Source organism: Nyctereutes procyonoides, unplaced genomic scaffold (assembly GCF_905146905.1).
Source record: "Nyctereutes procyonoides isolate TBG_1078 unplaced genomic scaffold, NYPRO_anot_genome, whole genome shotgun sequence".
In the NCBI taxonomy this organism is placed as follows: domain Eukaryota; kingdom Metazoa; phylum Chordata; class Mammalia; order Carnivora; family Canidae; genus Nyctereutes; species Nyctereutes procyonoides.
In genome coordinates this window covers 40,385,399-40,412,009 of record NW_026575131.1, presented here as the reverse complement: position 1 = coordinate 40,412,009, position 26,611 = coordinate 40,385,399, and the positions used below count along the sequence as shown (strand labels likewise).

At 42.0% G+C, this 26,611-nt stretch overlaps 1 protein-coding gene across 1 annotated transcript in view; it reads right to left on the bottom strand.

The window, feature by feature from the left end:
• Positions 1-26,611, bottom strand: part of SLC25A20 (solute carrier family 25 member 20) — a 31,322-nt gene that overhangs the window by 2,456 nt on the left and 2,255 nt on the right. The window contains exons 2-5 of the mRNA XM_055344642.1: positions 23,353-23,445; positions 18,311-18,438; positions 14,564-14,654; positions 675-792 (exon numbers count right to left, since the gene is read on the bottom strand). Of these exons, the coding sequence (XP_055200617.1) occupies positions 675-792; positions 14,564-14,654; positions 18,311-18,438; positions 23,353-23,445 (430 nt within the window). The remainder of the gene's footprint in view (positions 1-674; positions 793-14,563; positions 14,655-18,310; positions 18,439-23,352; positions 23,446-26,611) is intronic.

The following is a 26,611-nucleotide window of genomic DNA, read 5'->3' as shown; positions in this document are numbered from 1 at the left end:
GATATAAAATCCTCACAGATTTCTAAAACTTAGAAGAGCCAAGCTTAGTGCCGGCTCTTTGAAAGTTTTCGGGGAAGTTCCTCAGTAGCACCTCCTGTTTGCAGTCATCATTTTGCAGTAATTAGATGCTGTTTGGGGACAAGCACTGGTGTGAGTGGGCACAAACACACATGACATCATTTCACCTTCAAAATCCCCCGAGTGGTCCCCACAGACACACCCTCTCCAAGTTACAAACTACAGCTAGTCTCTGGCCTTCCTCCAAGCTTCTATGCCATGTCAGGACAGGGGTAAGGCCATGGCTGTCTCTCCTACTGCGACCCCAACAGAACATGCCTCTTGAAACCAGGGAAAGCTCCAGTGTCCTTAGGCATTCTTTCCTCCCACTCATCCCTCCAGCCATGATTTCTATCTATTTGCCACTCCCCTGTATCTGCCACTGTCTTGACTTACATCCTTGAGGGCCAGCCTGTCAGGAAGACAGAGTCTTCCTATCCTCATTTGTGTCCATGCTGGCCAGGGGTGAGACTGTCTAAAACCAGGACACATCATGCCAGCCTTGTCAGAGGTATGGCTTGTACAGTGCCAAAACTCATCCAGGGATCCCTCTGTGGCAGATTTAACTCAGATGAGCCCCCCCAAGGTGACCTCAGGTGGAAAACATAAAAGGTTACCTCGCATGAGGGTGAGCACTGTCCCTTTGTAGATGCCTCGGATCCCAGATTCCTGGTATAGCTTCTTTGCGCAATCCAAGGCCCCAGTGTACTTGGTTTCTCCTGAAGAAGCCTGAATCTGAGAAGGAGGGAAAAAGTCATCAAGTCAGCAGCAGCAACATCAAAGTCAACAGACTCAGCAGGTTATAGAAGATTACAAGGTGAGTGTGGAAATGGTGATGAGGCATTAGACCAATGAAAGACTTCACTATCAAACTGATAGTTATTTGGAACGTAGAATATTGGTGGATATCACTAGGAAATAAGGTTACGTGAAAATATCATAAAGTGGGACACCTGGGTGGCTCAGCAGTTGAGCGTCTGCCTTTAGCCTGGAGTCCCAGGATCAAGTCCCACATTGGGCTCTCTGCATGTCTTCCCATGTCTCTGTCTCTCTCTGTGTGTCTCTCATGAATAAATAAATAAAATCTAAAAAAAAGAAAATATCACAAAGTATGCACACATTGACAAGAAAAAAGTCAACAGAGGAGTTGGAAAATAAGTGGAGGAACTTTCTCAAATACAAGAGCATTCCCAATAAAGCTAGTTGGAAGGTCTAGAAAGGGGGAGACAAATACTTCAGTCATTCACTTATTCCTTCAACAAATATCTATTGAGCACCAAATCCATTCCAAGCTCTAACTGATCATGAAGTTTGGTTAAGGAAAGGTGATAAGGAAATGGCTATTCTGAGCTCTAAGTGCTGGGATAGAGGTCTTGTACAGAGCCAGGGGAGAGTGATGGAGAGGCCCCCATTCTGGCTTCAGGGATTCAGGGCCTAAGAGATTAAGAGCTTGAGTAAGGCAGGCAGGGATAATCCCAGAAAAGATCTGAGAGAAGGAACCCCAAGAGAAAGAACCCCATGCAAGATCCACAGCAAGCTGGAGAGTTAAGCTTTAGCAATACCAAGGAGAAACATTTACAAAATAAACATATAAGTCCAATAATGTTCTTTCGTACCAGCAATAACAATTTGAAGATAATGGAAAAGAATCCCATTCAAAATAGCAATAAAACATATGTGCATCAACCAGTAACAGGATTTGCATAAATAACACTCTAAAGCACCTCCAAGGGACATTAAAAAAAAGAAATGAATAAAAAGTCATAATATTGGTTATGAAAGCTTTTCATTGGAAAAACATCAATTTTTCTAAAAATAATAAATTTCAGATAGTGTCACTCAAATAGCAATGAATGGCTTTTTAAAATATAACTTCCAGGGGACACCTGGGTGGCTCAGCAGTTGAGTGTCTGCCTTTGCCTCAGGGCGTGATCCCAGAGTTCTGGGATCGAGTCCCACATCAGGCTCCCTGCAGAGGACTTGCTTCTCCCTCTGCCTCTCTATGTCTTTCATGAATAAATAAATAAAATCTTATTTATTTAAAATAAATATATATATATATATATATGTCTTCCCCAAATGATCTAGGCACACATAAACCTTCACATATCTGAGGAATAGCAAGGAGACCCACAAGACCAGAGAACTAGAGCTGACTCACAGTGACATGAGGGGCCAAAGAGGATTGGTATGGAATTGATATATTATCAGAATCTTCTGTTACATAATGAAGGTGACCTGGAGCAATGTAGCTAGAAATGGAGGGATGAGAAGTGGTAGACTTGGGATATATTTAAAGCAAGCTTTGGGGCAGCCCGGGTGGCTCAGCGGTTTAGTGCCTGCCTTCAGCCCAGGGCGTGATCCTGGAGACCCGGGATCGAGTCCCACATCGGGCTCCCTGCATGGAGCCTGCTTCCCCCTCTGCCTGTGTCTCTGCCTCTCTCTCTCTCTCTGTGTGTGTGCCTCTCATGAATAAATAAATAAAATCTTAAAAAAAAAAACAGGGATCCCTGGGTGGCGCAGCGGTTTGGCGCCTGCCTTTGGCCCAGGGCGCGATCCTGGAGGCCCGGGATCGAATCCCACATCGGGCTTCCGGTGCATGGAGCCTGCTTCTCCCTCTGCCTGTGTCTCTGCCTCTCTCTCTCTCTCTCTGTGACTATCATAAATAAATAAAAAAACAAAAAAACAAAAAAAATAAAAAAATAAAGCAAGCTTAACTGTTTAACAGATGGGATATGTACAGTGAGAGAAAGAGAGGAATCTAGGATGACTCCTGGGCTTTAGACCTGAACAACTAGAAGGAAGGTGTTGCCGCCAACTGAGCTGCAGAAGGTTGTAGGTGAACAATTATTGGAGAAGACAAGGAGTTCATTTTCGCACATGGTAACTCTGAGGTGCCTGTTAGCATCCAAATGGAAATGTTGGATAAACTCATCTGGATTCAGGAAAAGCCTGAGTTAGAGATATAAACTGGAGAATCATTAGCATATATATGGTATCTAAAAATCACGAGACCAAAAAAAATAAAATAAAATCACAAGCTAAAAAAGAAATCATCAAGGAAATGCATGTAGTAGAAAGGAGCCCTATAGAGCATGAATGTTAAAAGATCAAGATGATGATGAATCAACAAAGGAGACCAAAAAGGACCAGCCAAGTAGGTTGGAGGAAAATCGGGAGAGAACCCAAATGAAAATAGCTCTTCAAGTAAGAGGAGGGGATTAGCTGAGTTAAATTCTACCAATGGATCAAGAAAGATGAGGACTAAGAACTGAACATTAGACTAGTATAAAGCTCATTGGCGTCCTTGACAAAAATACTTTTGTTGGATATGTGAGGCATAAGTCAGACTCAAGTGGGTTTAACAATTAGAGAGGAGGAGCTATAGACAAGGAGTACAAAACACACACACGTGCATGCACACACACACATACACAAACAAAATGTTTTCAAAGAGTTTTGACCTAAGGGGGAAGAAAGACACGAAGCAAAGAAATTGATGTGGCAAATAAAATAGAGAGTTGTATTCTTAAAATGAAAACACAGCATATTTATGCTTTTACTGCTGATGAGAACAATCCAGCGGAGAGTAAAAATATATATTGAAGGGAGAAAGAAAGAAGAACTACTGAAGTGAGGTCTACAGATGGGTCTACAGGACATAAAGAAGAGGTGGGATCTAGCAGAAGTATGGGCCATCCTTGGTGGAAACAAGCTAGGTAGCCGTGGGTGGAATAACAGGTGCCAGAGGGGTGGGTGGAGGTGGTGAAGGGCATCTGGTGAAGTCTTCCTCTGGTGGTTTCAGTTTTCTCAGTGAAATAGAAAGCCAAGTTATCTGCTGAGAGGGTAGGGATTTGAGAAGAAAGGATAGGTATAAAGTAGTCACCCCCCAAAAAGAGGAATTCGAGAGAAGAGTATGGATAGGAATTGTTTTGTCTAGGAGCAGGAAAGGACTTCAGACATAATGGAGAAGGAAAAAACCATGATGGAAAAGATTGATGGACACAGTTACTGAAAACAAATATTCCCTTAGTCAAATCAATATACTTCACTTCTAGGAAGTACTTTTCCCTATCCTTCCTGCTAAAGTACAACCAAAATCCTTAGATTTTTTTTTCAGTGTGAAAAAGGTAGTTTTATTAAAGGTGGACAGGACTCATGGGCAGGAAGAGCTGCCAAAAACTCTAGACATTATTTTTGAAACAAACATGAGATGACTCTGAAAGTTTGGACAAAAAGAGAGACTGGCTAGGGGACTTTGAACTTGAGGAATGACATGGTGGTAAGTTTCTTGGATTTTCTTTTTGATATATCTCAGACCTGGAGCTGAGGAAATTGGCAGTCCAGGAATGCTAGCAAGCATAGACCAAAAAGAAACCTCAACAAAAATCTGTGTTCTCTAGACAAAGGACCAGGAAAGGAACATCTTAGAAGATTAAAAATTTTTAGACAATAAACACTCTACTCTAGCCATACCCCATAGGGGGGAAAAAAACTTGGGGCCTCACTCCCATCCATACCAGCAAACACCAGGTGGGGAGCTTAGACTTCCACCCTTGCAGGGCTATTACAAGCCTCCCAACATGCTGCCAGGGTGGAGTCAGAGAAGGCCAAGTAGGGAACTAGGACTTTCATCCCTGACAGCTGGTAACCAGTAACCTCTTATCCAATGGGGTCAGTGGAAACGATGGAACTCCCACACCCACCCAGCAGTAAAAAGAAGTGCCCCACCCTGAGGTGCCAACAGAGACCAAGTAGGGAACCTAGACTTTTTTTTAAGATTTTATTTATTTATTCATGAGAGACACAGAGAGGCAGAGACATAGGCAGAGGGAGAAGCAGGCTCCCTATGGGAAGCCTGATGTGGGACTCAATCCCAAGACCCTAGGATCATTACCTAAGCCAAAGGCAGACGCTCAACCACTGAGCCACCCAGGTGCCCTGAGAACCTAGACTTCTACCTCCACCTGGAAGTAACAAGGCAGTAACCTTTCCTTTCCTGCTGGAAGAGTCAGAGAAAGCCGGGTAAAACAGAAAGCTTAAATAAGATCCACAATCTCAACATAATATGCAAATAACTGGTTTCTTTCTTTCTTTCTTTCTTTCTTTCTTTCTTTCTTTCTTTCTTTCTTTCTTTCTTTCTTTAATATTTTATTTATTTATTCATTTGAGACACAGAGACAAAGGTAGAGACATAGGCAGAGGGAGAAGCAGGCTCCATGCAGGGAGCCCAATGTGGGACTTGATCCCAGGACTCCAGAATTACACCCTGGGCTGAAGGCAGACTGAGCCACCCATGGATCCCCAAATAACTAGTTTTGATCAAAAATCACTCATCATACCCCAAATGAGGTAGATATCAAACTGAAAGAAAAAAGACAGCAACAGATGACAACACCAAGGTAAGACAACCATTATTATCTGATGAAGATTTGTTTTGTTTTCCTTGTTTTTTTGATTATCAAACAGATTTTAAAGCAGCCATGATAAAAATCCTTCAATAAGTAATTATAAATATGCTTAAAGCAGATGAAAATACAGAAAGCCATAGCAAAGAAATAAAGTCTCAGCACAGAAATAGAAGATGTAAGGAAGAACCAAATGGAAACCCTATAATCGAAAAATGCAACTGGAAAAAGAAAAGAAAGGAAGAGAAAAATACAACCAAAATAAAAAGCTCAATGGATGGCTCACTCAAGAGCCAAAGAGACACCTGAGTGGCTCAGTCAGTTAAGCCTCTGCCTTCAGCTCAGGTCATGATCCCAGGGTCCTGAGATCAAGTCCTGCATAGGGCTCCCTGTTCCACGGGGAGTCTGCTTCTCCCTCTCCCTCTGCATTGCCCCTCCTGTTCATTCTCCCTCTCTCAAATTAATAAATTAAAAAAAAATTTAAAGAGCAAAACAGAGGCAAGAGAGGAAAAAAATCAACCAGAAAACATAACAATGGAAAATACTCAATCTGAACAACAGGAAGAAAACAGACTGAAACAGATTGAACAGAACCTCAAGGACCTGTGTGATTATAACAAAAAAATCTAATATTTGTGGCCTCAGGATCCCAAAAGGAAAGGAGGAAAGAGGACAGGACTGAAAAGATTCTTGAAGAAATCACTGCCAAAAACATTCCAAAACTTTCCCAATGTGGCAAAACATAAACACATAGATTCAAGAAGTTGAGCAAATACTAAACAGAAGGGATGCCTGGGTGGCTCAGCAGTTGAGGGTCCGCCTTTGCTCAGGGTGTGATCCTGGAATCCCAGGATTGAGTCCCACATCGGGCACATGGAGCCTGCTTCGCCCTCTGCTTGTGTCTCTGCCTCTCTCTGTGTGTGTCTCTTGTAAATAAATAAATAAAATCTTAAAAAAAAAATACTAAACAGAAAAACCCATATAAATCCATGCAATGACACATCACAAATGAACTTCTGAAAACTAAAGATAAAAAAAAAAATGCGTGGGGTACCTGGGGAACTCAGTCAGTTAAGCATTTGACTTTTGATTTTAGCTCAGGTAACGATCTCAGGGTTGTGAGATCGAGCCCCACATCAGGCTCTGCGCTGATCATGGAGCCTGCTTAAAATTCTCTTTCTACCCTTCCCTCTATGCCTCCTCTCCCTCTAAAAGAAAAGAAAAAATCTTAAGAGCAGCCAGAGGAAAATAACACCTTACCTAAACCAGAATGACAGCAGAAACTAGGGATGATAGAAAGAAATAGCACAGTATCTTCCAGGTACTGAAAGAAAAGACTTGTCAACTCAGAATCCTATGTCTAACAAAAATCTCCTTCAAGAATAAAGGGAAGGGATGCCTGGATGGTTCAGCAGTTGAGTGTCTGCCTTTGGCTCAGGGCGTGATCCCAGTCCCGGGATGGAGTTCCACATCAGGCTCCCTGAGAAGAGCCTGCTTCTCCCTCTACCTGTGTCTCTGCCTCTCTCTCTGTTTCTCTCTCTTATGAATAAATAAGTAAAATCTTAAAAAAAAAAAAAAGAAAAAGAATAAAGGGGAAACCAGGCATTCTTAGATGAAGGAAAACTAAGAATCTGTTACCAAATGAAAACCTATCCCAAAAGATTAGCTACCCCAAAAGAATAGTGAAAGGAAGTTCTCTACACAGAAAAGAAACAATGAAAGGAATCCTGAAACCTCAGGCAAGGAAGCAACAACAGAGTAAGCAAAATTATGACATATTGCATAATGATATGCAATATGAGGGATGTTATAAAGTAATAAAATGGCCAATCTACCAAGAAGACACAGCAATCCAAAATGTGTATGTAACAAACAAAAAAGCTACAAACTATGTGCAGGAAAACTGATCGAACTGAAAGGAAAAACAGACAAACCAACAATCATCAGTTGAAGATTCCAACTCCCTCTATCAACAAACTAGTAGAACAAAAAGATTGAAAATCAGCAAAGATAGAGAAGAACTCATTACCATCAACCAACAGGATCTAATCAACATTTATAGAATGCTCCAAATAACAGCAGAAATACGTATTCTTCTCAAGTGCCCATGGAATACAGACCAAGATAGACCAGAAGCATAAAACAAACCTCAATAACTTTAAAAGATTTTAAATAATACAGAGCATGTCTTCTGATCATAATGGACTCAAACCATAAATCAATAATCTCCAACACTTGGAAATTAACACTCTTCTAAATAATTTAAAAAAGAAGTCTCAAAGGAAATTAGAAAACACACTGAACTGAAAACAGAAAAGCAGTTGAAGAAATCAATAAAACAAAGAGCTCTTTTCTTGAAAGGATCAAAAATATTAACAAACCTCTAGTGAGGCTGACAAAAAAAAGAAAGAGAAGTCACAAATTACTATACCAGGAATAAATCAAAATATATCACCACAGACCCTGAAGATGTCAAAAGGACAATAAGGGGATACATAGATGAAAAAACAAAACTACCACAATTTGCCCAACATGAAATAAGTAATTTCAATAGGCCCGTAACTATTAAGAAAATTGAATTCATAACTTTAAAACTCCTCCCCTCAAAATCCCTAAGCCTAGATGATTTCATTATAAAATTCTATCAAATGTTTGAAAAATTAACACCTATTCTACACCATCTCTCTTAGAAAACTGGGAGGGGGGCACCTGGGTAGCTCAGTGATTGAGCGTCTGCCTTTGGCTCAGGTCGTGGTCCCAGGGTCCTGGAATCGAATCCTACATCAGGTTTCCTATGGGAACCCTGCTTCTCCCTCTGCCTATGTCTCTGCCTCTTTCTCTGTGTCTCTCATGAATAAATAAATAAAATCTTAAAAAAAAAGAAAACTGAAGAGTGAACACTTCCCAATTCATTTTATGAAACTAGTATTATCCTAATACCAAAACCAGATAAAACAATACAGAAAAAAATGACAGAGCAATATCTTTCGTGACTATAGATCTAAAAATCTTTAACAAAACATAAGCAAAACAGAATTCAGCAATATATAAAAAGAATTACACACCATGTCTAAGTTGGTGGGTTTATTCCAGCAATGCAAAATTGATTTAATATTTGAAAATCAATTGATGTAATTCACCATATTAACAGGTTAAAAAAGAAAAACCACATAATCACATTAACCAACGCAGAAAAAGTATTAAACAAGAGTAAATATCCATTCATGATAAAATTCTCAGAAAAAAGAGTAAAAGGCAGCAACTTCCTCAACTTGATAAAGTACATCTAACATATTTAATAATGAAATAGTGATTACTTCCCTGTAAGACGGGGAAAAAGGCAAAAATGTCCATTCTCGTCATTCTTATTCAACATAGTACTGGAAGTTCTAGCCAATGAAATATGGAAATAAAGGTTAAGCAGATCAGAAATAAAGAAATAAAATTGTTCCTATTTGCAAATGACATGACTCTATACATAGACGTCTCAAAGATTCTATTAAAAATAAAAGTCCTAGAACTAATAAGAGAATCAGAAAGGTCACAGGACACAAGATTAATGTATAAAAGTCAACTGTATTTCTATAAACTAGCTATGAACATGTAGATAACAAAATTTAATTACAGTACCATTCACAATGCCATTTTTCAAAGTCAAAAGAGAGAAAAGACTTAGGTGCAAATATAAGAAAACATGTACAGGCTTCACAGTCCTGATGAAAGAAAGTAAAAGTTCTAAATAAATGGAGAGACATACTATGTCTATGGATTGGAAGACTCAAAACGGTATCAATTCCATCTAAACTGATCTATAGGGACGCCTGGGTGGCTCAGTGGTTGAGCGTCTGCCTTTGGCTCAGGGCATGATCCCAGGGTCCTGGGATCGAGTCCTGCATCGGGCTTCCTGTGTGGAGCCTGCTTCTCCTTCTGCCTGTGTCTCTGCCTCTCTCTCTCTGTGTCTCTCATGAATAAATAAATATAATCTTTAAAAAAAAAAAACAACTGATCTATAAATTTAACATAAATCTTAGCAAGATTTTTCTCAATTTTCTAAATTATTGTAAAACTTATGTGGAAATAATGGAATTAGAATAGCTAATTTTGTTTTCGTGGGGTTTTTTTGGGTGTGTGTATGTGTGTGTTTTTAAGAATAAAGTCAGAGGATGGGGCACTTGGGTGGCTCAGCTGGTTAAGTGTCTTCGGCTCAGGTCATGATACCAGGGCGCTGGGATCAAGCCCCACATGAGGCTCCCTCCTCCCCTGCCCATCCTGCCACTACCCCCTACTTGTATGCTCTCTGTCAAATAAATAAATAAAATTTTTTTAAAAAAGAATAAAGTCAGAGGGATCAGGCTACTCAATTTCAAGATGCAGTACATGCCTATATTAATCAAGACTATGTAGTATTAAAAAAAGACTATGTAGTATTAGTGTAGGGATAAACACATAGATCAATGAAAGAAAATACAGAACAAAGAAGTAGATCCACACAAATGTGCCAAATTTATTTTTTTTAAAAAAAAGATTTATTTGAGAGAGAGAAGGAGCATGAGTAGAGGAGGGACAAAGGGAGAGGAAGAGAATCTTGAACAGACTCCCTACTGAGCAAAGAACCCAATGGGACAGGGCTGCACAGGGATCCATGTCAGGACCCAAGATCACAACCTGAGCCTGAAACCAAGAGTCGGACATTTAACCAGCTGAGCCATGCAGGTGCCCCTTAACAGAGTCTTTTGAAAAAACTATTTTAATTTGGGGGCACCTTGGCAGCTCAGTTGGTTAAATATCTGACTTCAGCTCAGATCATGATCTCAGGATCCTGCCTGGTGTAGGGCTCCACACTCAATGCAAACTCCACTTGGGATTCTCTGTTCCTTTCCCTCTTCCCCTCCCCTTGCTCACATGCACACACACACACTCTCTCTCTCTCAAATAAGACACATGAATAGAATCTTTTTTGGGGATCTCTGGGTGACTCAATGGTTTAGTGCCGTCTTCAGCCCAGGGTGTGATCCTGGAGACCCAGGATAGAGTCCCACGTTGGGCTTCCTGCATGGAGCCTGCTTCTCCCTCTGCCTGTGTCTCTGCCTCTCTCTTTCTGTGTGTCCCTCGTGAATAAATAAATAAAATCTTAAAAAAAAAACTCAACAATAAAAAAAAGATCCAATTAGAAAATAGGCAAAAACTATGAATGGACATTTCACCAAAGAGGACACACAGATAGCAAATAAGCATCGAAAAGATGTTTAACATCTTCAGCTATTAGAGAAACACAAATTAAAATGAGATATCACTACAAACCTATCAGGATGGTTAAAATTAAAAATAGTGACAGCACCAAATTTTGGTGAGGATGTCTCTACATCCTGGACCACAAACTGGACCTCTACAAACTGAACCACTCATACATTGGTGGCAGGAATAGAGAATGGCATAGTTACTCTAAGAAACATTTTGGCAGTTTCTTTAAAAAGTAAACATGCAACTACCATATGACTCAACAATTTGTACTCTTGGGCATTTATCCCAGAGAAATGAAAACTTATTTTCTTTTTTTTTAATTTTTTAAATTTATTTTTGTTTTTTTTCCAATTTTTTAAAAAGATTTTATTCATTCATTCGTGAGAGATACAGAGAGAAAGAGAGAGGCAGAGACACAGGCAGAGGGAGAAGCAGGCTCCATGCAGGGAGCCCTATGTGGGACTTGATCCCGGGTCTCCAGGATTACGCCCTGGGTTGAAGGCGGTGCTATACCACTGAGCCACCAGGGCTGCCCCACACCGTGGACTATTAAAGAGGAATGAACAATTCATACATGCAACAATCTAATGAATCTCCAGAAAATTATGTTGAGTTAAAAAAGCCAATCCAAAAAGTTTACTGTAGTGTGATTCCATTTGTATAACATTCTTGAAATTATAAAATTACAGAAATGGAATACAGACTGATGGTTGCTGGGGTAGTTAAGAAATGGAGTAGAGGGGTGCCTGGGTGGCTTAGTTGGTTAAGCATCTGCCTTTGGCTTAGGTCATGATCCCTGGGTCCTGGGATTGAACCCCAAATTGGGCCCCTGCTAAGTGGGGAGTCTGCTTCTCCCTCTGTCTCTCCCCGCTGCTCATGCTCTCATTCTCTCTCTCCCAAATGAATAAAGTCCAAAAAACTAAAAAAAAAAAAAAAAAACTGGAGTGGGAGAAGGGAATTGGATGCGGTCATGTTATGATGGAAATGTTCTGTATCCTTACTGTATCAATTTCAATATTTTGGTTATAATATTGCACCATGTTTTTACTAGATGTTACCTTCGTGGGAAAACTGGGTAAAGGGTAGATGTGATCTCTCTGTATTATTAGTTTTTCCTTTGTATTATTTTTTACAACTGTCCATAAATCTATAATTATTTCAAAATAAGTTTAATTAAAAAAATACAAAATTGGAATAAAGTTTGCACTGTTAAAAAGCTCAAAAAATACACAAAATTAAAGACAAATGCAAACTGTGAAACAGACTTGCCACATATGATTAAGTAATTAACAACCTTAATATGCCCAAAGCTTTCATAAGTCAAAAAATAAATGAGCAAAGAACACAAATAGGTACTTCACAAAGGAAAAATACAAACAACAAATAGTCATCAAAATAATTAACCACACTACCACTTAAAAGCATGAAAATTTAAAACAATGCAAAATTTTCAGACTGGCAGAGATTTTAAATTAGATGCTGCAGAGTTTGCTGGTAAGTGGGTGCTCTTCGATTATTGATTGCAATTGAAAGTGACAGGCGTCTATAAGAGGATCATTTGGTAATAGGATTAAAAAAATTTTTTTTAAGTATACACCTTCAGGAGCCAGCATGGCACAGTTGATTAAACATCCAACTCTTGGTTTTGGCTCAGGTCATAATTTCAGATTGAGATTGAGCCCCAAGTCAGGCTCTATCCTCAACGTGGAGTCTGCTTGGAATTCTCTCTTCCTCTCCCTCTGCCCCTCCCACTCATTCTCTCCCCTCTGCTCTCTAAAATAAACAAATCTTGGGCAGCCCAAGTGGCTCAGTGGTTTGGTGCTGCCTTCAGCCCGGGCCTGATCCTGGAGAGCTGGTATCAGGTCCTGCACAGGGCTCCCTGCATGGAGCCTGCTTCTCCCTCTGCCTGTGTCTCTGCGTCTCTCTGTGTCTCTCATATATAAACAAATAAAATCTTAGAAAATAAAAAATAAAAAAATAAAATAAACTAATCTTGTTTTAAAAAGTATACACCTTGAAACATAATAATTTCAAATCTAGACATTTATTCTAAGAAAATAATCAAGTACACACACAAAAACTTCTTTTTTAAAAAAAATTTATTTATTTATTCATGAGAAAGAGAGAGGCAGAGACACAGGCAGAGGGAGAAGCAGGCTCCATGTAGGAAGCCTGACGTGGGACTCGACCCCGGGTCTCCAGGATCACGCCCTGGGCTGAAAGTGGTGCTAAACCACTGAGCCACCCAGGCTGCCCAAAAACTTCTTTACAAAGATCTTCACTATCGTATATAATTTGTCATGCCCCCAGATAAGAGATTATTGGGTAAGTGACAGCCATGTAATGAAATAATAACATGGTGTTTGAGAAAAATAACCGCATGGAAAATCAGGGTACCATCAAGTGAAAAAAGTTGGTTACATAAATAATGCATTATATGACCCCAATTTTAAGAGTTAACATTTCTTTTTTTTTAATTTTTTTTTTTTAATTTATGATAGTCACACACACACAGAGAGAGAGAGAGAGAGAGAGAGAGAGGCAGAGACACAGGCAGAGGGAGAAGCAGGCTCCATGCACCGGGAGCCCGACGTGAGATTCCATCCCAGGTCTCCAGGATCGCACCCTGGGCCAAAGGCAGGCGCCAAACCGCTGCGCCACCCAGGGATCCCACATTTCTTTTTTTTTTTTTTAAAGAATTTATTTATTTATTCATAGAGACACAGAGAGAGAGAGAAGGAGAGAGAGAGACAGGCAGAGGGAGAAGCAGGCTCCATGCAGGGAGCCCGACATGGGACTCCATCACGGGTCTCCAGGATCATACCCCGGGCTGCAGGAGGCGCCAAACCGCTGCGCCACTGGGGCTGCCCAAGAGTTAACATTTCTTAACATCTGTGTTTACCAAAAAGATTAGAAGAATTCAGACAGAAAGCGTAACAGTGGGATGGTATCACAGGTGATAAATACATTTTTTTTGTGTGTGATTTTCTGCATTATGAAAATTTTCTAGCAAAAATTGTGTGTTAAGGGCAGCCCGTGGCTCAGCGGTTTAGCACCACCTTCAGCCCAGGGCATAATCCTGGAGACCCGGGATTGAGTCCCCCGTCAGGCTCCCTGTGTAGAGCCTGCTTCTCCCTCTGCATGTGTCTCTGCCCTCTCTCTCTCTCTCTAATAGATAAATAAAATCTTTAAAAAATAATAAATAAATAAATACCTGTGTGGTAAGGCAGGCAGCCAGTTCACACACTTGGCCTGTGAACAAGCCAAGCACTCCAAGGGCACTGAGCCTTTGGGCAACTGGTAGAGACACAAGATACACTGGGCAGAAGCAGCCTCCCTTCCACCTCTGAAGAGACATGACTCACCTTTCTGAGTTCCTGAAGTAGCTGTTAATAAGAGTGGATAAGTCTGGAATGACACGTTACAGGTGTGAGATTTTGGTTGGTTTGTTATATTGTCCTGGTTCTTTTTTTTTTAATTTTTTTTATTATTTATTTATGATAGTCATACAGAGAGAGAGAGAGAGAGAGAGAGGCAGAGACACAGGCAGAGGGAGAAGCAGGCTCCATGCACCGGGAGCCCGACGTGGGATTCGATCCCGGGTTTCCAGGATCGCGCCCTGGGCCAAAGGCAGGTGCCAAACCGCTGTGCCACCCAGGGATCCCCTGTCCTGGTTCTTGATTCTACTATGACTGCTTCCATGTTCCTGAAAACCTTGAAACTGTTTTGCACACCTGACCTGAAGCCTTTATAAAGGGTGAAAGGACATAAACATCCACACAAAATTGCATACTGAATGGAAAAAGCTAGCCACCTCCCCGCAGATCACATCTTCCCACCCCAAATCACACCCTTACCTGTAACAAGCACTTGATCCGTTCCCCAGGGGTCATAATTCCCGTGGTGAATACACCAGATAACATCCCAGCTGCAAATATTTGGGGGTAGCTGTGTTGAAAACAAAAGCCAGAAGCAAGCACCTGTGACTAACCACTCAGAACAGAGGCAATTCCAGCAAAGAGGATGACGGCGGTGGGGGGGGGTGCGGAGCACTAAGGGTCAGGGGATGCACTAAATGGATGGTGGGCATTAAGGAGGGCATTTGTTGGGATGAGCAGCACTGAGTATTATACTAAGTGATAAATCACTATGTTGTATTGTTTAAACCAATACTATACTATATGTTAACTAACTTGAATTTAAATTAAAAAGAAGCACTTGGACTAGACAAGAGCCCAGCACAAGTGTTATATCTTGCACAAAAGCCAAGTTCTAGGTGTATTCTGATATCAAATTTCCCAGGGCAAATTTCTCAATGCCAAGAACAATATGAACGTGGCCAAGGTCAGCTGCACACTCAGCTGGCCTCACCCAAGGAAGGAACTTTACAGTGAGATACAGCTCCCTCCCCTGGGCCTGTGATACACAGACACTACAGACAAGTCTTCAGGCTTCAGGGATCCCCAATTCTCCATTTGTCAAATTCAGAGTTGTTGTGGAAAAAAGCCTCTAACTCAAGATCTGGGTCTCGATCGACCCCAGTTCCCCTTCAATCTCACTTCGTCTGGACCACAAACGTCCTGAGTCAAGACACAAGCAGGACAAGCATTGTGGCGGGGGGGGGGGGGGTGGCCACCTCCAAAGGCTGAAGGGCAGCCAGGACAGTTGCAAGGACTATGCTATAAGATGCTGAGAAAGGCCCAGATAGGGATGGTACCCAGATAGGCATGATGGGTTCTGTGGCCCTCTGTGCAGGGAATGGTCCCCCAGTGGCCAGAGATACAGATCCTCACCCTGGCTCTCAAAGAATGAACCATGCCAAGTATTCAGAGGACTCTGGGACTCCAAGCATCTATAGCGCACAGCTGCCTGTATAGCTGTCATCTCCTTTTCTTTCTGGGATTAGTAATACAAGGGTGGCCAGGAGGGACGCCTGCATGGCTCAGGAGTTGAGCATCTTCCTTCAGCTCAAGGTGTGATCCCAGGTTCGGGCATCGAGTCCCACATCGAGCTCTCTGTGAGAAGCCTGCTTCTCCCTCTATGTCTCTGCCTCTCTGTGTCTCTCGTGAAGAAATAAATAAATAAATAAAATCTTAACAACAACAACAAAAACCAAGGGTGGCCAGGATACAGTGGAGCACAAAGCTACAATGAGCATTTCAACAGAATCCCTGCAAGTTAAAAAAAATAAAAAATATGTTGCTAAAAAGCTTCAGTTACTTGCCAGTACCTCAGGTCCCTCCTGACCCCCACCCTCTGACAGCTGAGCCTTCAGGCAGGCCCCACCCAACTAGGAGTCCAAGATCTAGAGAGCAAGTGTCAAATGGGGGTACAAAGACATCTATGCAGGTCCTTCCCTCCAGGCAGGGTATCAGTTTCAACAGCCCTGGTTTTTTCCTAATCTCACCCCAGGTAGTGATCACACATATATTTCAGGAATGCAGGTCTAACACACAGGTTGACTGTTTTACAGTCAAGAGACTTGCTTTCATGCATGGCCTCCTTCACAGTCTCAGTTCACATTATTATCCCCAAGAAGAGTCCTCTCCACAACTGAACTTCCCCTCATGAGACCAACATGCTCTGTTCTTTGCAGGATGCCCATACCCCAGGTAAGGCACACTCCCATCTCCTGGGAGTAAGGACTTTCCCTTAAATGGGATCTCTTTGTGTGCACAGGGTATTCTGTAGACATTCTGTGACTGCCTGGCCCACTCTGCCACCCCCACCCCCCGCCCCAGGGTGGCATCTGTGAGTCTGGACCTCTTGGGTGTCCACTCCATGGTCCTAGTAATACTCATTTTCACAGTGTCCCTAAATACCACTGCAGGGAGGGGAACAGGACAAGGCTGATGTTCAGAATTTAAAAGATGGCCGGATTTGGGTTCCCGAGTGTCTTGACCTTTGCTCAAGCAGAAAGTGTTTCTCTGCATGCTGATCTGATTGTACAAGGAACATAACCTATAGGCCAAAGTACTAACGATGACCCCATTGGAGATTTTAGTGCATGGTCCTGGTACAGCTATGAGCTGGTATATAAGCCAGAAGACCAGGTGCTCAGAGAGGACATGTGTCCATGGGACATTTGGACCTACCTGGACCTACCAACAATCAAACACAGCTTCAAAAGGACCCTATACACATCCACATTTGTGGCCACCTGTTGCTATTTATAGAAGCTGGACACATTTGGAGGGTCACAAGAACTCCAGAAATAGTTTCACATTGTAAGCATCTCTATCCCTGGGATCCAATCCCGTGTTGGGCTCCCTGCATAGAGCCTGCTTCTCTCTGCCTCTCTCTCTGTGTCTCTCATGAATAAGTAAATAAAATCTTAAAAAAAAAAAAAAAAAAACAAGCATCTCTATCTACGTCCTAGACCCTTACTCAGCATGCTGTGACCTGAAGTAATAACAGAAAACAACTGCACAGCACCCTGGATTTCCTCCCTCAAGCTACTAGATCCCAAGCCTGGTTAGCTTTTGTGGGTTCTATGCTGCCTGCAGCCCCTCCCAGGAATTGTCACCTTGCAAGTCTCAAGACTGAGCCACCTTGCCATTCCACATTTCCATTCAGAATTCCCCTGCATCCCAAGAAGCTGGTCTGATGTAAAGTACAGCACAGGGAATATAATACAGTCAATAATAAATGTAATAACTTCATATGGTGACAGATGATAACTACACTTATCATGCTGAGTACTTCATAATGTATATAATTGTCAAATTACTGTGTTATACACCTGAAACTAATACCGCATCAACTATATTTCAATTAAAAGTTAAAAAACGTTTAGTTTTTTAAAAAGTTGATTTTTTTTAAAAAAAAATATTTTGTTTATTTATTCATTAGAGACAGAGAGAGGCAGAGGGAGAAGCAGAATCCATGAAGGGAACCCAACGTGGGACTCAATCCCGGGACTCCAGGATCACACTCTGGGCGGAAGGCAGGTGCTAAACCGCTGAGCCACCCAGGCATCCCAAAGTTGATGTTTTTATTAACTACTTTGCAAATTCTGAGCTGTAATCTTGACTCATCTGCCTCTTCGTACCCAAATCCAACTTCTTTAAAGTTTATGAAAAAATGTATACTAACATATAAATTTATAAATTAAATAATTACTAATTTATTTCACTTAACAGAAAAACCAGTAACTGAAATAACTATAATCATGTTACTAAAATGATGTAAAACAAAAGTTCAAGCCTTCCCTTTTCCCAACCAAGTGATGGGAAACAAGGCTACCGTTATCATTACTGCAGCCCCAGGTACTGTTCATGGAATTTTATACACATTGTAGCAGTCACACCTCCCAGCGCTGTCTTATTACTTATCACTAATATCTCCAGTAAGTGATACTATTTCACAGAAGAAATTACAACAAGCTGGTAGGGAGGATGGGGAGGGCTCTGGGTTGTTTTCTTTCCCCCTTTACTTCACAGAGCAAAAGAAACTCAAGTACCTGCCTCATGTGGGGCAACCAGGAGCCAGTGTTAGGGGTCCGGGAAGAAAGCCACTCCTTATCTGCCAAGATTTTTTCCTTTAACCCATGTCACATCATCAGGCAGAACAACTTCAAGAGCTCCAGACCTGTAAGTACTCACCTAAGCACATCCTCTGGGTGTTTCTGTTGCAGTTTCTTCCCCAAACCAAACCCAAAGAAGCATACAGCAAACATGGGAGTGACCCCAATGATGGGGGCAGCCATGCCCCGATATAGCCCAGTGATGCCCTGTAAGGAATCACAGAAGCAGAAACTGTTTATAGAAACAACTACCCTTTATCTGCTGAAACAGGAAAGCAATGTGTCCTCTAACTTGTGGCTTCCTTCCTTCACCTCTTCTTCAAGCAAAGACAGCTTTAAGTAGGAAGAAAACCCCAGAAATAGTTGTCCTCTTACACACTGCTGAAGAAACTGCAAACAGCTTTCGTTATGTAAGGCAATCTGGCAATATGCAGCATACCTTTTCATCAGGAAATTCTCTGTCTAGAAATTTATTCTAATAAAATACTAAGAGATGTAAAAAGAGAATGACACCAGGCAATATGAAGCTCCCAAAAATTTTGGAATAAACCAAAAAACTCCCAAATAGGACACTAATAAGACAAATGATGGGAATTCCATAAATGGACTATCACAGCCATTAAATCATGCTGTAACATGAGAAGAATCTACTAAGTCTACTTAGAGACCACTAAAAAAAGTAGGCTAAAAAACAAGATGTACAAAGTGATCTGACTTACTTGAGGTAAGATAACAGGGAATTAGGATATTTTTGTATTTTCCATGTATTAAGGCAAGGAGGGTTTTTTTTTTTTTAAGATTTTATTTATTTATTTATTCATGAGAAACACAGAGAGAGGCAGAGACATAGGTAGAGAGAGAAACAGGCTCCCTGAGGGAAGCCCGGTGAAGGACTCGATCCCAGGACTCGGGATCACGCCTTGAGCTGAAGGCAGACATTCAACCTCTGAGCCACCCGAGACGTGGAGTTTTTGTTAGAAACAATAGTAAGACAGCACATCAATTTTCACTCATACAGTTTGGAGATAAAATCAACTATATCAGTAGTCAATAAATAGACAAATTGATATCCCAACTAAACATGGTTGGTAAACCAGGGAAGAGGAAGATTTGGACTCAGGAAACCAAGGGTTCAGCCCAAGAGAGGTGAATGGGGTTTCCAGGATGGTGTTGAGTCTTGTCAATCTGGAAAGAAGCCAGTCTACAAGGGAGTATGAGGATGGAAGACTTCAGAAGGAATGTTTCTAAGAAAAGCAAAGCAAAACAACTCACAGTGGAACTACAGATTTAACTGTTTAGGCAGTGTGGAAAACCAAACAGAAAGGTACTTGCCACAGAGCTTTTCAGATACAGGGTAACAGAGACAAGATTCAAAGAAACACAAGCAAAAGAAACTGATATAATTACTAACCCAACCTCAATAAAAACAAAAAGTGGCACAAGAAATAAAATGCACCTCATAGTATGTTACTTAGTTAACAGAAAAAACACACATACAAAGTTGTAAATATGAAAGCAGTGAATTTGATTAAACCAGAAAACATGATAAAATTGTATGGACAGGGCAGAAAGAAGGAATAAAGGAATGTAAGAGTTAAAATCATCTGCTACAAACAGGTAGCTAAAGCATATAAAAATGTATAAAATATAGTAATAAATGTATATTATTTAGGTAGAAAGAGCATAAATAACTGGAAGAGCTGAAAATAATTGGAGAAAGAGGGGATAAATCATTTTGCTACTCTGTTACAGCCCTTTTAGTAACAAAGTCAAGTGCTTGAATCACTTCAATACAGAATAAGGAATAATTTTAAATACAAATATTAGGAGCACCTGGGTAGCTTAGTTGGTTGAGTGTATGCCTTCCATTCAGGGTCCTGGGATCAAGCCCCACAACGGGGAGCCCGCTTCTCCCTCTCTCCCCTGCTCATGTAGCGCTCGCTCGCTCTCTCTCTCAAATAAATAAAATCTTAAAAACCAACCAAACAAACAAACCCCAAACATTAAAGGGGCACTTGGGTGGCTCAGTCCCTTAGACATCCAACTCTTGGTTTTAGCTTGGGTCATGGTTTCAGGGATCTGCACTCAGCACAAAGTTGCTTGAGATTCTCTCTCCCTTTCCTCTCCTGCTCTCACACACTCATGCATTCTCTCTCTCTCTCTCTCAATAAATAGATAAAATCTTAAAAATATATATTAAAGCTGTTCTTGGGGCACCTTGGTGGCTCAGTCGGTTAAGTGTCTGCCTTTGGCTCAGATCATAACTCTAGGTGGTGGGCTCAGCAGGGAGTCTGCTTCCCCCTCTCTCTCTGCCCTTTCCCCCTACTCCCACTTGTGCTCTCGCTCTTTCTCAAATAAATAGTAAAATCTTGTAAAAAAGCTGTTCTTTAAGAGAGAGTTACAGGTGGGGCACCTTGGTGATTCAGTCCATTAAGTACTGAACTCTTGATTTCAGTTCAAGTCCCTAATCCTAGAGTCTTGAGATTGAGCTCCAAGTTGGGCTCACACTCAGTGCACTTGTCCCTCTCCCTCTACTCACCCTCCACCTCAGCTCAGCTTGTGCTTGCAAGAGCTCTCTCTCTCTCTAATTAAAATTAAATTAAATTAGATTAAATTAAACGAAATTAAATTAAATTAAGAGAGAGAGCTGTAGGATAAATAGAGTGGTGCTACACACTGGGAAGTTCCAGTCAGAGGCTGAAGAACCTGTCTCTCTACAGATTCTGGGCATTCACAACCAGTCTTCTTTCCTAAACTAAAGGGGCCAGCTATACCAGTTGGCACTGCGGGATCCTGCAAAGGCCTAACATTGCTACAGACTGTAAGCACTCTCAGAGGACAAAGTGCAAAAGCAATAAACAGGAAAGAGCAAAGGGGAAAAAGAAGGTTCCAAGGGGGATCTACAAAAGCAGCATGTGATAAAGTGCTTCCAAAGCCCACAGCTCCCCAACTGGGCTGAGAAGGATACCCAAATCCTAAGGGGCTAAGCTCATGCCTCCTGACAACTCCACTAGCCTTCCTTCCACTATGCTGGCCCACCCACCTCCATGCAACACCAAGATCTCTGGCAGCTTCAGGAAGCAGAGTGCTCAGTCTGCACAGCAAAAACCAGGGACATGCAAACATATGGACTAAGGAAGCCTATTTAACTCTGCAAGGAGTTGGGTTTATACAGTCATTCTCACTGGGCCCCCAGGACCCAGCACCCTGCCAAGCCACTAAACAGGTACTCAGTGTTTATTGACAAAGAGGCAGGTAATCCTGCCTCTCTTTCACCAGGGCAGTGGACTCTGAGCAGACCCAAAGCCTAAAGCCTCTATCAGACACTACTCTGGGCAACACAGAGGAAAGAATGAATGCCTTATAGAAGAAAAGGCAGCACCATCTCAGGCATGGGTACTGCAGGAACCCTGGGAACAACTCTCCCAAGGCTGAGTCCATCATTTACCAGCATCCTCTATTTATCTGGGTGACACCTACTTCTTCATTTCTGTACTAAGGGCTATATATTTAATAGAGTATTAATATAAGAGTTACATTTTAGGAAGCAAAGGAAAAGTTCTCAACAAGGTCTTTTAACATTCGTGCTATTGAAGTGATTAATATCACTTTAAAAAGTAAAAAAACTTTTTAAGAATCCCATGTTTTCTGGGCACCTGGGTGGCTCAGTTGTTTCAGCATCTGCTCAGGTCATGATCTCAGGGTCCTGGGATCAAGCCCCCACATCGGCTCCCTGCTCAGTGGGAAGCCTGCTTCTGCCTTGCTCTCTTGCCTGCCACTCCCTTTGCTTGTGCACTCTCTGTCAAATGAATAAATAAAATCTTAAAAATAAAATAAAATAAAATCTCATGTTTTGGGCAGCCCCAGTGGCACAGCGGTTTAGCGTTGTCTGTGGCCCAGGGTGTGATCCTGGGCACCCGGGATCAGGTCCCACGTCGGGCTGCCTGCATGGAGCCTGCTTCTCCCTCTGCCTGTGTCTCTGCCTCTCTCTCTCTCTCTCTCTCTCTCTCTCTCTCTCTCTCTCTGAATAAATAAATAAATAAATCTTAAAATAAAATAAAATCTCATGTTTTCAGGGGCACCTGGCTCAGTCAGTTAAATCTGCCTTTGGCTCAGGTTATGATCCCAGGGTGCTGGGATCAAGTCCTGTATCAGGTTCCCTGCTCAGTCGGGAGTCTGCTTCTCCCTCTCCCTCTGCCTCGCCCACCTCCCTTCCTCCCCAACTCATGTGTTCTCTCTCCCTCTCTCTCTCAAATAAATAAAATCTTTACAAAATAAATAAATCCCATGTTTTCACTCTCAGAAATACCTAAAAAGTTATTATGTAATTCAATAACCCCAAACCAATTTAGTGTCTTCGTCTAGGGGTTTGTAGATTCACTGGTTTTTCTCACCGTTCCCCAGACTGGCTGCTTTTCCTGTAGACTTTACATGAACTTCTTTTTGACTACGTTTTTTTTTCTTTTTTCTTTTCCTTTCTTTTTAAGCATGCCCAACATGGGGCTTGAACTAATGACCCTGAGATCAAGAATCACATGCTCCACCAACTGAGTCAGCCAGGCACCCAAAGACTTTACATGAACTTCTGACACTAACCTCTATTGAACCAACTGATCCAGATTTGCATTTTCTTCCATTTTACATCTCTAATCATTCCCCACTAATTCCTTGTGGTCTAATTCTGCCTTTCATTCTTTTAAAGATTTTATTTATTTATTTGACAGGGAGTGCACAAGGCGGGGGGGGGGGGTAGCAGGCAGAGGGAGAGGGAGTAGCATGCTCCCTGCTGAGCAAGGAGCATGACATGGGGCTTGATCTCTAGGATCATTACCTGAGCCAAAGACAGACGCTTAACTGGCTGAGTCACCCAGGCATCCCTAATTCTGCCTTTCAAATAAGAGAACCATTTTATTAGCTTTAGTCTTCCATATAAAACAGTGGCTGGAACTATCAAAGATTCCAGAACAACAACAGGAAGGCACAGGACTGCACAATGAGACAGCCACAGCTGTGGGTTAGACCTCTGCAGAAAGTCACTCTATTCCCCCAGGGAGATAATAAACCAATTCTGTGAATGTGTTTCTCTGATTAAGAGGAATGTCCAGCACCTGGATACCATACCTCTCTAACAAGAGTCTTCCGGAAACAGTCAAAGGTCCCAGAATACATGGGAGGCTGTCCAGGCAAACTCGGGGGCTGTGTCTGCAGTCGGACCTAAAACAAGAAGTTAAAACATAGTCATTTCCCAGAAACAAACTGCCTACCAAACTCCAAACAGAGAAAGCTGAGCTTGTGTACATGTCTTCAGCATTCACTTAGCCTGCTAGATTCAGACTTCTTTTTCTTCCATTTTATTCAAACTCTGCACTCACAAGTCAGGAGTAGCATGCTTTCCCCGCCCCCCCCTCATCCAGTTAACTTTCATCATTTATTTCTTACCAATAGATCCCACAGTAACTCAATGGGACAGGTATTCCCAGCTTACAGATGAGAAGACTGGGTTTAGGGAGTTCAAGTGATGTGCTAGTAAGACCTGGCTGATGCAGAGCTCCAGCTCTAGCCACCACCCCCTTCCATTGGTGGTGACATGCTGGTGGTTAGGTCAAGCACTCCACAAAGGCATTCTGGACTAAGGTGGATTTAATCTTACTTTTTTTGTTCCTCATCCTTCTTGACCTTTTGGTGTATCCAATACTTCAAACTATTTCTTCTTGAAACCTCCCTTCTTGCACCTCCCTCCCTTGTTGCCTTTTCCACTCTAGGCATTCTTCAAGGCTTAGCTCCCTACCCAGCTGATTCACAATCCCTTTCAGAAAACTCAGATTGCAGGGCTTTAGCTTCTGCTCAGTGATAACTATCACTTGGTCATCTCCAGACCTTTTTTCCCATTCTTAGGGCTACACTTCCAACTGCCTCTGAAGATCTCCCTACTCAAATCACTTCTGGAATCTTACCCTCCTTATGAATGTTCCATTTGTGCCAGAGCCACCTAGCCACCCTCTTTCTCAAGTTTTGAAATCATAGCATTACCTCTGACTACTTCCACTGCTCTTATGCCATGGGCACCAAGTCTGTTGAAGTAGTCCTTCAAGATGTTTCCAGAATGTTGATTTCTTCCTCTTTGTCTGAGTCCTCTCCTGGTGCAAGTTCTAACCCATCCATATCCAGTGTAGTGGTTTTCAATAATGTCCACTAATTCTTTGATACTCTCCCCTTCAAAGTGAGTCCTAATTCTCTCCCCTTGAATGTGTGCCAAACTCACTGAACTCACTTTTGCCAAATAGAGTGTGGTGATATTGATGCTATATGATTTCCAAGGCTAGGTGAAGAGGCCAGCTTCTGCCTGTCTCTACCTCAGGTTATCCGCTGTGGGGGACGTCAACCACCAAGTCATGAGGACACTCAAACAGCCTAGAGAGGCCATGTGTGGAGGAAAGAAGGCCTCCTGACACAGCCAGGACGAACTTGCCAGCATGTGAATGAACCACATGGAAGCTAATCCTTCAGATGAGTGCAGTCCCAGATAATGTCTTGGGATGGGGGCAGCAGGGTAGGTGCACTGTCTTTGTTTCAGTATTTTTTTTAAGCAATCTCTACACCCAACATGGCACTTAAACTCATGACCCCAAAATCAAGAGTCACATGCTCTACCAACTAAGGCAGTCAGGCAATCTGGTTCAGTACTTTTTGTAATGGCTTTATTAAGATATAATTTACATAGTACAAAATTCACCCTTTTAAAGTGCACAATTCAATGGTTTTTAGTATTTTGAGTTGTACAACCTTCCTTACAATCAATTTAGAATACTTCTTTCACTCCAAAAAGAAACACCATACCAGGGATCCCTGGGTGGCGCAGCGGTTTAGCGCCTGCCTTTGGCACAGGGCGCGATCCTGGAGACCCGGGATCGAATCCCACGTCGGGCTCCCGGTGCGTGGAGCCTGCTTCTCCCTCTGCCTATGTCTCTGCCTCTCTCTCTCTCTTTCTCTCTGACTACCATAAATAAAAAAAATTTAAAAAAAGAAACACCATACCATTAGTAGCTACTCCCCATTCCTCTTTTCTCTCAGCTCTTGGGAATCACTTATCTACTTTCCCTATAATTTGTCCCTATAAATTTGCTTAATATTTACTGAATATTAAGTCCTTTGCCCACTTTTTAATTGGCTTGTTTGCCTTATTACTGAGTTGTAAGAGTTCTCTATACATCCTGGATCTCAGCCAACATCTGCAACCTCACAAGCAATCCTCAACCAGACTATCTGCCTAAACTGCCAAAATCCTGCCTCACAAAAACTGTGAGAGTTAATGAGGCTTCTTGTTTCATATCACTAAGTTTTGAGGTAAGTTGTTATACTGTGATAGATAACTGATACACTTGGTTACTTCTGCAGTCTATTTCCTGGCTGTTTTTCCTGCTCAGAGTTCTTCTGCTTCCAAGTCCTTCTCAGGTTGCTACCATACTAACCTTTTCAAGATACCATTTTCAGCATGCTGTTACTGTTTCTTTAGAATCTCCTATTCTTATATTTGTTAGGGCCTTACACATCACAATAAGGAAATCACTCTCTAGGCAATGGAGAGGACATGCAAGTCTGAATTTATAGGACAGAACAGTAGAAATGTCCAGAGGGTCCCACTGCTTTATACCTGAAATCCCTTATATTGGCATTCAGATCCTCCATGGTCAGGCACAACCTCCCTCAGGGAGGGAGAAGTGGATTAAAACTGATGATCTGGGCAGCCCTGGTGGCCCAGCAGTTTAGCGCCGGGGCATGATCCTGGAGACCCAGGATCGAGTCCCACGTCAGGCTCCCTGCATGGAGCCTGCTTTTCCCTCTGCCTGTGTCTCTCTATCTCTCTCTCTCTGTGTGTCTCTAATAAATAAATAAAATATTTAAAAAAAAAAAAAAAAACTGATGGGGCAGCCCTGGTGGCGCAGCGGTTTAGCGCCGCCTGCAGCCCAGGGCGTGATCCTGGAGACTCTGGATCGAGTCCCACGTCAGGCTCTCTGGATGGAGCCTGCTTCTTCCTCTGCCTGTGTCTTTGCCTCTCTCTCTCTCTCTCTCTCTCTCTCTCTGCATCTCTATGAATAAATAAATAAATAAATAAATAAATAAATAAAATCTTTTTTAAAAAAAAAAAAAACAACTGATGATCCCTTTCTGTGATTCTGGGTAAATCTCATCCTTGATCCATCACGACATCAGCCACCCAAGCCAGTAAGAACATTAAAGTACCTCATTCTTATTTTACAGCTTGACTCCTACTGCCAAGCCTGTATCTGCCTTCACTCTTGCCCTCCTCGCAGCCAGAATGTCTGGGTTTCTCTACCTCTCCAATCAGAACTCAGCCGGTCTTAGCCGCCTGCCATACAGC